The following is a 12,330-nucleotide window of genomic DNA, read 5'->3' on the forward strand; positions in this document are numbered from 1 at the left end:
TGACGTGGTGCTGACGTGGTACAGAAAACTTGTTCCCTCGGTCAGTATAAAATCTTATAATGTCTCGCTTGAGAATCAGAGATACCATTCATGTAAGCAATGCGGCATCTAAAGCATTTGGTAGTCATGATCAGATCTAAAGTTTGTGAAAAGATTGGATCGTTTTAGTTTTTTTGACGCAGACATGTTTGATGGAGCTATAGCAGTAGTTGTGATTGTGTTGTGGGTTTGCAGTTGTACTACCCGAACATCCAGTGTCTGCAGGACCTGCTGCAGGCTCTGGACACAGACAGCCGCCTGGACCTGCTGCCCACCATCTGGAAGGGTATGTGTACAAAATGATAAATAATCACCATTAATGTGGATATAATAACTAGGCAAAGGCACATATTAAAAGAGCTAAACCAGATGATGACATCCTTTCATGCAGCCTTTAAAACCAGGAAAAGACAACCCTGACCATATTTCAGTATTGATATGATAATGATATTTTCTCCCTGGTTCCAGATATCCATGCTCTGGGTTATGACAATAAGGTTGAGCTGGTGGAGGAGCTGCTCATGCTGATGGCCCGAGACAAGCACAGTGCTGAGGTCAGCGCCACACAGCTGAGAGGACAAACTGGAACATATTAAAGCATAGAAGGGGCTTTATGTCAATAACGTGTGTGTGTGTGTGTGTGTGCAGGTCCAGGAGGCGTTCGCAGCGTGTGCTCTGGACATAAAGAATGTGACGGAGGCAGACAGGAGGAAGACGCCTATGGAGTGGAGCACCACCTCCCTCTCCAACATCACCTCCCTGCTGCTGCGCGCCAACAAGACCCAAGAGGCCTGGTGAGGGGGGGGGGGGGGCTGTGTATCTGTCTGTCAATCACAGGAGAGCTTTCACTGCCTAAAGGATTGTAAATGGACTTCTCTTTTCTCTCTGTGTCTGCAGGGCGACGCTGAAGCTCTTCAAATCCAAGAACAGAGTTCCAAAGTGAGTCACTTCAACAAACATCAACACAGACGTCTGATTTAGAACGGGGAACATCTCTTTAAACTGAAAATATTCAACATTGACTTTAATTAAAGTCAGGTTAGTTGAAAGCAATAGTACTTAATATTATTGCTTTCAAATAACCTATTACAATTATTAGTCATTTGTTTACATAATACATTCATTGAAGTCAACGTTTCAAATGTCTTTCAGTGTACATCGTGTATGTGACCAGAGCGCCAATGTATGGCATCAATTTACATACAACAACAAATATATACCGGTCATTTACATTTTCGAAAAATCCCATCATGGAAAATGTTTGTGAATAACCTCTAAATGGTTATTACACATAGAAAACACATATTTGTCATAAGGCTGTGATAAAGGTTAGATTTAGTAAATAGCACAAGTGCTTTACATTAGTATTAAAATACAAAAATGTACAAGAATGTATAAAAGAGAGAACTTGAACAAATTGAAATAGAGAAGATTTTGCAATAAAAGGCTTTGTAACGGTAGCTCCATTTTAGAATGAAATAAAATAAATGAAAAAAATTGAATAATTTATATATATATTCATATAAAATAGGAAGTTCAAGTAAGAATGTGCAATAAAATAAAGTTATTACTATTATCAAAAGCAGTTAAAGTCAAGTGTCCCATTTAAAAAGAAGAAATAAAAATAGAATAACAATATGTATATAAACATAACAAGCAGACAGACATATATATTATAATAATATTGTGAATAACTGATCATGATCTAAAAGTGTTGTGGAAGCATCAATGGTCAACCGTACAATATGGACACAGCATCCATGGATAGTGATGTTGTGATTCTCTCCACATCGTCCTGCCCTGGTTCATGCACTGACTTCCTGCCGTGTTCCCCTGCAGAGAGCCGCTGCTGGAGGACTTCCTGTCGGTGTGCTGCAGCGATGGTTCCTCTCAGAGAGCCGTGGAGCTGGTCCAGCTGTCTGCAGCCTTCTGTCTGTCTGATACAGCCAAACTGGCCAAGAGAACCCTGGCTGAGTTAGATCTGACCGAGGAGCAGAGGTGAGGAGGAGGAGGAGGAGGGAGTTAAAGCAGGAGAGCAGGAGAGCAGGAAACATTGGATAAGACACGAGTAATTTTAAGAAGAACTGTAATTCAGCTCCCTGAAACATTTGTCCTGACAGGAAACTTAAAGAAAAATAAGTTTTCAAATGTTGTTCCCTATACCGATAACTGTAATTCTACAGACAACAGGGGCCATTTTAACAATGATAGATTATTTATTTTAATTTATTTAAAACATTTCGAGACAGTACACAGACAAAAATCAGATGTTTTTATGATTCGGATAGCTTTTTCTGACACTGTCTTTTTTTCTTTTTTTTTCGTCCCATCCAGAGCCGTTTTATCTGAGCTGGAGTCGACAGGAGAGTCCTCAGGCTGAAGGAGACCTCTGAGCCCATCCATTGATACAAACATCTCACAATTTCATAGTGTGTTTCATTATCTGTGTGTTAATAAACTAATGTTTGTCACAACATAATCCAAACCTCCTGTAATGCTTTGTTTGACAGCTAGAGGTCGCTGTTTCTCCAGTCAACAACTCAATGCTTGTTAGAAATTACAGTTTCTTTCCCACTTTTTATGCATTAATGATTATTTTTAGCTCGGCAAAACATGGGTGAGAAATTCCCAGTAAGATGACAGATAAAGGATTTGTATTTTCTGCAGAATCCATGGCCATAAAAAATGTGGCCTGGGGGGAGATACACAGAGGCTCATTTCTCTAAGCAACTTCCTGTTGTCCCTGATAAGACACTTCCTCAAATGGCTGCATCTGGAATTTTTTTTGGGACATCTCAGCATCCCATTTTTATTGAAACAGTCCTCCAGGTTCTGAAAACACACATAAACAAACAATGTTGTGTGTGTGCAGAGTCAGGTATGCACTGTGTGTTTTTGCAGGATTTTATTAGCAGCATGTCTAGACAGGACAGGTGCCAGAAGTGTGTGTGTGTGACGCAACTTTATAACTCCTGACTTTTATTGTTTTTTAAAGTTTTTTTTTTTTTACCACTCCGGTCTTTTAAATCACAACCAAGCTTGCTTTAGAAAGGAATATCGAACACAATTATTGAGAATTAAATACACAGTCAAATATAGTTATTGTGTTAATTCAATGGCATTATTAGAAGCAGTCACACTCAGTATAAAAGCATACAGAGATAAGATTAGTATCAAGCAGTCTGTGGGGGTGTGTGTTTGCCAGCCTCTACAGGTGTGTGCTTTAATCAAAATGTGTGTTTTTTCTGTCCAATCACCAGCCGAGCTGCTTTATGACCTTATAAGGACAAATGGGCTAAGGTGAGTGACGGGAGCCGGGTAGATGGGTGTGTTTTGGGGAATTGTTTTCCAGATGGCCTGAAGCCTCACACACACACACACTCACGTACTCCCTGATACACTGCAGTATTGCCTTTCAAACTTAGCACAGAATCTGACACAAGAACCGAGTTTTCTCTTTGCCTTGCCCAGACCGTGGGAACACACACAAACCTTCCCTCGCACATTTAGAAACTAACATGCTCACACACGCTCCAATTATTAAACTGCCTAAATGTATTTTTTTCTCCACCTCTGGATAAGGAAGAAGTATTCTAAAATGTTCTATTAATCATGATTTTTTGTATTTATCATTATAATCTTTTTGTATTTTTTGACAATACTTGCAGGTCACTCATATGTGTTGTAGTATCACAGGTGTAGTTACAGGGACCCTATTATGGTTTTGGGGGTTTTCCTTTTCCTGTAGTGTGATATAGGTTTGTGTGCATGTAAATGGTCTGCAAAGGCTACAATACCTGTGTTCCCTCCAGAGGGAGTTTCTCTCCGGCACACTCAGGGGGCGGGACATCTCTAAGTGGTGGACCAATTAACAGAGCCGGCCAACTAACCAATCAGAGCAAACTGGACTCTGGTTTCAGACGGAGGGTGAAAAGAGGTGCTGCAGCACAGGGAGTATGAGAAAAATAAAGAGCTTTTGAACATTAAAGCATATAAACATGTCACAGTAGAGGCACAACATACAAATATGAATAATGGTTTATTGTATACAAAAAAACGTATTTAAAGAACTTCAATACACTACAGGTGAATAAGGGAACAAATATATATATGAGTATACAATTTCCTAGTATGTGTTATTTTGTTCTCTGACATTGTATGTGTCATAATGCAAATGGTCATCATTTTATGCCTTCTTTTGGTGAATTTAAGAGAAATGTATACAGACACAAATAGACCAACACAAGTCATTGAACTAGACTGAAGATGAAAAGAAACTGCCTGTAGCGTCTCACCTTATTAAAAAGAAAGGACAGCCAACAACAACAACAACAACAACAACAGGGAGTTTGATTAACTGAATGAAATGCAAACACATCCCAAAATAGTTTGTGTGAAAACAAGTGTGGAAGTAGCCGGTCACAAGCATTCCTTTCTCCACTCCTTTATGCAGCATGAATGTACTATGGAGGAGGTCACAGGTCAAACCTTTTCGAAAACACAGGAAGGGTTGACGAGACATCCTCTAATGCTTTTAATACCTCTACCACCGCTTTCTAACATTTCTTACCTGATGTGACCCTAAAACACACTCTACTTTACTATGCTTTACTTTGGAGGAAAGAGGAAAGAGGGAGGATGAGGGAAGATGATAGAATAGTGTTAGGAGGAAGGAGCAGAAAGAGATGGTGATGGAGGAAATAGGGACTTTATTATTTAAACTCTTTAAAGGTTATTGTATATCTTTTGAGAAAAAGAAGATTGACATTTGAGTCAAACGTCATATATTCCAGCACATTCTGCCCGTACGACAATACTTCATGGTGATTGTTACGTGCCGTAGTGTGTGTGTGGGTGTGTGTGTGTCTTTCTCTCTCTCCCTCTGTTTCTCCAGGTGCAGCCTGATTGTCTCCAGGTGCAGCCTCTCCCCCAGGTGCTCCCAATCCCCAATCAGGGCCTTCCTTAAAGGACCTGAGGAAGTCTGCAGTGGGCTCTCTTTCTCCTCTGGCTGCAGCACGGCGTCTTGGGTCTCTGTGTGGGACCTGTTTGTCTATTATTGTTGGATTAAATCTCATGTTGTGAAAAAAGAGATCAGTTTCCTCTCTTTTTTCTCGTGCTGGTCGTTCTGTGTTTTGTTACTCCCCTTCGTACCCCTAGATTTTGGAGGGAACGTAACAAATGGGGGCTCGTCCGATCTTTGAGACAAAGAGTGAGTATCTGTTTGTGGTTTAGCGTTAATATTGTGTTTGGTAGCATTGGCTGTGAAGTCTCTTACTGTTTAAAAGCTTCCTCAGTTTAGATAGGGGAGTGTCTAGCTGGGCTGAATCAGTCTTTCCTTCAGGCACTCATTTTTAATTTTGCCTTTTTTATTTTCGGGGTAATCCTGGGTGGGGATTTATTCCCTGTTGGGGGCAGGCGTTTCAGGGTTTCGGCCGCTGATGTTTGCCTTTAAAGTCGCCTCGAGCCCGGCACGCTCCAGAAGATAGTTAGGTAAGTTTGGTAGGCAGGATCTGGGGAAGTTTGTTTAAAAAAAAAAAAAAAAATTTAAATTGTAAGTAGCCGTTGATAAGGATGGCTTTTGTTTTGGAGCAGTTTGTGGCCAGTCCTACTGTGGGTCAGCTAGACTGGTGTAGGAAGGTTGATTTGCGGTTAGTTGCTGACCATTTTCACGTTTCTGTCTCCTCTGCTCTTGTTAAAAGTGAACTCAAGGCTACTGTGCTAACTGGACTAGTTGAACAGGGGGTTTTGAGTCTGCCTACTTTAGTGGAATCTCCTGGAACGGTGGCCGGGGCTGTAGCAGCAGTATCTCATGGTGGAGGCCGCATTGGTGTTACTCCAGGTGTTCAGAGTGCTACGGAACAGGCAAAACTTTTCAACATGCCTCAGTTTGACTCGTTTTCGGCAGGGTCCTCACCTACGGGGTCTAAATTAGATGCCAGGGTAAAAGTGCGTATGGCTCGTCTCCAGTGGGAGAAGGAGCGTGATAGGGATTTTCAGCTCAGGAGGGAGCTGGAGATCAGGAAGTTGGAGGCAGACACTGCTGTCCGGATGCGTCAGTTAGAGCTTCAGGCAGCTGGGGGGGGGTGATTCTGCCGTTACATCTTCTGGTCCTGCTGCCTCCTTCGACGTGAGTAGGCATATTTCTTTGGTCCCTGTGTTTCGTGAATCAGAGGTGGAGATCTATTTTGGTGCATTTGAGCGCATTGCTGCTGCTCTGCGCTGGCCAGAAGACGTGTGGGCTATTCTTTTACAGTGCAAGCTAGTCGGCAAGGCTCAAGAGGCTTGCTCTTCTCTTTATGTCGAGGATAGTTTAGTGTATGAGAATGTTAAAGGTGTAATTCTCAGGGCATATGAGCTTGTGCCTGAGGCCTACAGGCAGCGTTTTCGCGGCCTGAAGAAAACTTCTGGCCAAACTTACGTGGACTTCGCGAGGGAGAAGAAAGTCCTCTTTGACAGGTGGTGTAGAGCTTGTAAAGCTGATGACATTACTTCAGTGTATGAGCTGATGATGTTAGAGAAGTTTAAAAACTGTGTACCTGAGCGTACGGTAGTCTACCTGAACGAGCAGAAAGTAACTACCCTTCAGCAGGCTGCCACTCTGGCAGACGAGTTTGCACTGATACACAAGAGCGGTTTTTTTCAGCGAGACACTTATCGTAGAGCTCCTGACAATTACGTTCCCTGTGCCAGTGTTCCAGTGTTGAATCCCAGGCTAAACAGAGCTTGTTTTTTTTGTCATGACCCAGGTCATGTGATAGCAGACTGTGCTGCTTTGAAGCGAGAGCGGGCAGCAGGTGGCAAGCAACCAAAAGGGGTGGGCTTGATTAAAACAGTGTGTCCTAGTGGTCAGACCACTGTTAAAACGGGGCCTGATGAGTGTTTTAAGCCGTTCATCTCCACTGCGTTTGTCTCTCTATCAGGGAAGGTGGAGGACCAGCGGCAGGTTACGGTGTTACGAGACAGTGGTGGTTCACAGTCGTTCATTCTTGCCAGTGCTCTGCCCTTGAGTACTGAGTCCGCCTGTGATGCAAGTGCCGTGGTAAGAGGTATCGAAATGGGTTTTGTGCCCGCACCTCTCCACAATGTCCATATCCAGTCCAAACTGGCTACTGGTTTCTTCACAGTTGCCGTACTCCCCAGGTTTCCAATCGACGGTGTGGATTTCATAATGGGAAACGATATAGCCAGAGGTAAAGTGTATCCTACTCCAGAGGTTGTTGACATTCCAGTTCCTGGTGCTGTAGATGATAACCTATCGCTGACTCATCCGGAGGTATTTGCAGTTAGTGTTTTGACCAGAGCTCAGGCCCGTAAGCAGGCTCAGGATGTGGATTTGTCTGATTCTTGGCTTGTTTCTGCCCTATCTAATGACAGGTTGACCTCTGTTGATGGATTAGTGGAGGGTCCTCCAACAGTGTGTGATGGTGAAGTGGAACCTATTGCTCCAGAGGTGGCTATGCCTTTGACCCGTGAGGCGCTCATCACGGCACAGAGGGATGATCCTACCTTGATAAAGTGTTTCAACGCTGCTGAGAACCCTAACGAATGCAATAAGAAACAGTTGTTTTTTGTGGATGATGGGGTGCTGATGCGCCGGTGGGCTGACCAATCAAGTGATGCAGAAGTTGGTTCAGGTGTTGATTGGAACAGCGTTTATCAGTTAGTGGTTCCTGTGAGTTGTCGGCAGCAGGTTCTGGCGTTAGCACATGAGCACTTGTGGTCTGGCCACTTAGGTGTGACTAAGACTTATGACCGGATCCTTCAACATTTCTTTTGGCCAGGATTGAAAGATGACGTAGTGTGTTTCTGTAGAACTTGTAGCACATGCCAGGTGGTGGGTAAACCAAATCAGGTAGTTCCCCCAGCGCCGTTGTGTCCTGTTCCGGCTATGGGTGCGCCTTTCGACCATATCATTGCTGACTGTGTCGGTCCGTTGCCGAAGACCAAGGCAGGTAATCAGTTTTTGCTGCCTGTGATGTGTGTATCGACCCGTTTCCCTGAGGCTATCCCTTTGCGTAAAATCACTGCACCCACCATCATTAAAGCACTGACCAAGTTTTTTACCACCTTTGGGTTGCCGAAGGTTGTGCAGACTGATCAGGGAACTAACTTCCTTTCCAAGATTTTTACACAAACCTTGCAGTCATTGGGTGTTTCCCATTCAGTATCTAGTGCCTACCATCCAGAATCACAAGGGGCACTTGAGCGTTGGCATCAGACATTGAAGTCGATGCTTGGTAAATACTGCCATGACACAGGCAGGGACTGGGATGAGGGTGTTCCCTTCGTGTTATTTGCTATTCGTGATGCAAAGCAGGAGTCTATTGGGTTTAGCCCAGCTGAACTAGTGTTTGGGCACAATGTGCGTGGCCCATTAAAGATGCTGAAGGATAAATTGATGTCTGAGTCCCTTCCGAAAACTGATGTGAAGAAGTTTGTGTCCCAGTGTCGTGAGCGTTTACAACAGGCGACTAAGCTAGCAAGGGAAGCTCTTGCATCCTCGCAGGAAAACATGAAGAACAGGTACGATAGGAGAGCGATAGGAGAGCAGTTAAGCGGCAGTTTCAGCCTGGTGAGCAGGTGCTGGTGTTGCTGCCTACACCCGGATCTGCTCTCAACGCGCGTTTCTCAGGTCCGTATGTGGTTGTAAGGCAAGTGTCTGACACCAACTATATCATTGACACACCTGAGCGTAGGAGAAAAACAAGGTTGTGCCATGTTAACATGCTTAAGTCCTATCATGCTAGGGAAGCCTCCCAGGGGAAGCAGCAACGCACTGTGGTGACTGCTGTTCCCAGCGTGGCCACTTCCCTAGCCTGTGCATTGTCGATGGTTGAGGGTGATTTGATAGTGCCCTCTTGTGGTCAGCAGTGTGGTAGGTTATCGAACTCTGAGTTTATGTTGAGCTTAGAGTCTAACCTGGCGTATCTTCCAGAAAGACAGCGAAGCGACGTAGTCGGCTTGTTTCATGCTCACCCGACCCTATTTGGTGATGTGCCATCGAGCACTAATGTTTTAAAGCATGACATTGATGTTGGAAATGCTCATCCAGTTAAGCAACATGCGTATCATTGTCACATAGAGAAAAGGGAGCGGATAATGTGGTGGCCGATGTACTGTCCCGTGGGTGAGATTTCAAGATTCATGTCCAATAGTCTGAGTGTTTTTGGTAACTGTGGCCAAACACTCGTTGGGTTTTATGGGGGGGGGGGTGTGTGTGTCTTTCTCTCTCTCCCTCTGTTTCTCCAGGTGCAGCCTGATTGTCTTCAGGTGCAGCCTCTCTCCCAGGTGCTCCCAATCCCCAATCAGGGCCTTCCTTAAAGGACCTGAGGAAGTCTGCAGTGGCCTCTCCCTTTCTCCTCTGGCTGCACGGGTGCAGCACGGCGTCTTGGGTCTCTGTGTGGGACCTGTTTGTCTATTATTGTTGGATTAAATCTCATGTTGTGAAAAAAGAGATCAGTTTCCTCTTTTTTCTCGTGCTGGTCGTTCTGTGTTTTGTTACTCCCCTTCGTACCCCTAGATTTTGGAGGGAACGTAACAGTGATTGACAGAATAATGATCAGCCAACACTGCAAATCCCACACACAGGAAAAAGCAAAAGGTTACATTTCTCCAGACCTCCGATCCTATTGGCTTTCAGTCTGACATCATAGTTATTATTTCATCTCTTTGAAAATCACTTAGTATTCCACTGCTATTAACCTTTGGAGAAAAACTACAGGCTGTTTTTGGAACTGGTCAATTCTGAGAGTTCAGTTTTTTGTGCTTCCATAACGTATTCGTTCAGAAAAAAAGAAAACATCCAGACAAAGACTTAGTTTATTTGCCTCTGTAGTTATCTCCTAAATTCCCTCAAAGTTAGCATCAGAAAATACACTTTTAGGAAACTTGCAGCAAGAAAAAAAGGGTTAATGTAAGTTATCAATCGGAAAAGTTTGAGTGTGGTATCTATACATTTATATATTATACTTACTTCAAGTGTCTTGCAAAACTTAGGTTATTTAACAATACATATCTTTAAATGCTGTTTTAGTCCAGCTTTATCCAAAAAGACAATGCCCAAATTGCATATGTAAACATCTAATTCATAAGAAAGGGTTTGTACCAGAGCAAAGGCAGTGTGACCACAAATGCCTGAATGCTGAAATTGAACATGCTTGCAGTATTGAATCATTCGCGTGGTGTGATGGCATTTGTCCATAAAAAAAGAAAAAAAAGAAACAAAGGTAACGCATGGAGGTTGGTTTGCTAAATTGTAATATATTGAAGATTGAGATGATAACCTGTCCAGAATCGCTTCAGATTCTTCACAACAGCAACACAGGTGTATTTAATAACGTTAATCAAGGCTGCATTCCATTTAGAGTTGTATGTTTCTGGAGTCTCGTTTCATCGTTATTGGTATTAATTACACCTGTGCTTTTCCTGCATAGTCAAAAGAGAATGTCGGCTGTGAAAAAGGTCTAGACTAGGAATTGATTGAACACACACGATGAAGAAACATGTAGTGATATATTTATAATAGGAGTCGGAGTCATACAGTATTATCTCCTGTTCTGTTGGTCTGTGAGTTTGGATAATGGTTAGTCTTTTAGTCTGTCTGTTTTACTCTCTCCGTCTGTTTTCTTGCTATCCCTGTCTGTCTCACATAAATTACCAACAATAGTGAATCGGCCCACAGTTTATTCAACTTGTTGACATACTCAGTGTTATCACATGAGCCAGCAATCCAGTCCAGCAGCAGACAAAACCCAAGGTCCTTCTGTTGTGGTATTCACATAGGAACACAAATCATCAACTGTGGTTTCTGTTTCAATTAGATATTTTATCAAATTTTTTAAAATTATACTTTAAGCAACTTGACTTAAAAAAGAATCGACCCTGAACCAAAGAGTGTATAAAGAAGTGGAAGTAGTCTCCATAGAGTCATTCATTCACTATCTTTTTTTAGAACCAGAACAAATAGGGTGGCGAACAGAAAAGTCAATGCCTTCTGGAAAGATCTTACTGGTTTTTGGAGGAATTTACTCAAGACAAGATTCAGCACATCACTGCAGAGACAGAGAGACACGAGACGAGAGGGAAGGGACAACAGAGGGAGGGGAAGGAAGGAAAGGTAAGAGTGGAGGAGGAATGAGAGGAGGAGGGAGAAAAGAGGAATTCCTGCATGTCGAGACTGGTAGCAGCTGCAGTGCTCGACACTTCATAAAGTTGCGCCCGCTGATAACGCGTGTTTGGAGAATGATTTATCAGTAATCACCATTTGAGCACAAATACCTAACCTTGCCTTGGTGTTAGTGATTTTATTTTATTATCTCAAAACAAAATGCATTAAATTGCTTGGTGTAGAGTGAGCTTTTGTGTACAATATGTAGGTAATACATTTTTGATTTTGCACAAGTAATGTTTTATTATTTTGCAACTAAACAGTTTATTTAATTAGTCACTACATTGGCAGCTTGTATGACTTAAGTGTGTTACACACTTGAGCTGAACATCCTGTGAGTCAACAGTATTTAGCAATACAGTTCATAAAGAGGCAGATGGGTAGGGCAGGTCTGAGTGACAAGAAAACGTGATTCAATGAAACATTGATAAAATAAATGTTAACAATAAAGTTACTGTGTGTTTAATGAATAAAATAACACAAACGACTTGCATTAAGCAGCTCGTTCAGAACAAAAATAAGTGGGTGAATACAAAATATAAATACTTTTGCTAACCGTTGGTGTTCTCGAAAGAAACGTTTTCACGTAGTGTCCCTAATGACAGCTATAGTTACTTGGAAAGAAGCTAAATGGGGCACTGAATTTGACTGAATTACTGTTTAACAGAACAGAAATTAGACATGAGTTAAAGGTAGGGTAGGTAAGTTTGAGAAACCGGCACGAGATACACTTTTTGTTATATTCCATGGAATGCTCTTAACATCCCGATAGCAATGAATATCTTAAGTGCTTTGACAAAAAATCCATAACAATTTTTAATCTGTGGAAGCCGTAGTACTGTAAAAAGCACGACCAATCATTTTAGCCGGCCCGGCTAAAATAACTGGATGGCCTACCTGCCTGTCAGCCTTCCATCTGTGCACAAACTTATCTCGTGCCCTCATTGGTCATGTGCGCGTTTGTGTGTGTTGGAGGAGGGGCTCTGTAAGGAAGTGGCAGATTTTTTCCGGTTGTGTATTTTCAAATTACAGCGCACTCGAGCTGGTTTCTCCAAAATGGCCTACCCCACATTTAACTAGCTAGCACACTCTAAATGCTAGAAAGCATCTTCGGCAGTAAGAGA

General features: G+C 42.7%; 1 protein-coding gene across 1 annotated transcript in view; it reads left to right on the forward strand.

Moving 5' to 3' along the window:
* ptcd3 (pentatricopeptide repeat domain 3) overlaps nt 1-2,518 on the forward strand; it is a gene marked incomplete in the record, with an annotated part of 18,240 nt that extends 15,722 nt beyond the window's left edge. The window contains 7 exon segments of the mRNA XM_034121091.1: nt 1-40; nt 235-325; nt 508-593; nt 688-833; nt 937-978; nt 1,879-2,037; nt 2,374-2,518. Coding sequence (XP_033976982.1) covers nt 1-40; nt 235-325; nt 508-593; nt 688-833; nt 937-978; nt 1,879-2,037; nt 2,374-2,419 — 610 coding nt within the window.
* Nucleotides 2,519-12,330: the final 9,812 nt, after the last annotated feature.

The sequence above is a fragment of the Trematomus bernacchii genome, unplaced genomic scaffold, assembly GCF_902827165.1.
Source record: "Trematomus bernacchii unplaced genomic scaffold, fTreBer1.1, whole genome shotgun sequence".
Classification (NCBI taxonomy): Eukaryota; Metazoa; Chordata; class Actinopteri; order Perciformes; family Nototheniidae; genus Trematomus; species Trematomus bernacchii.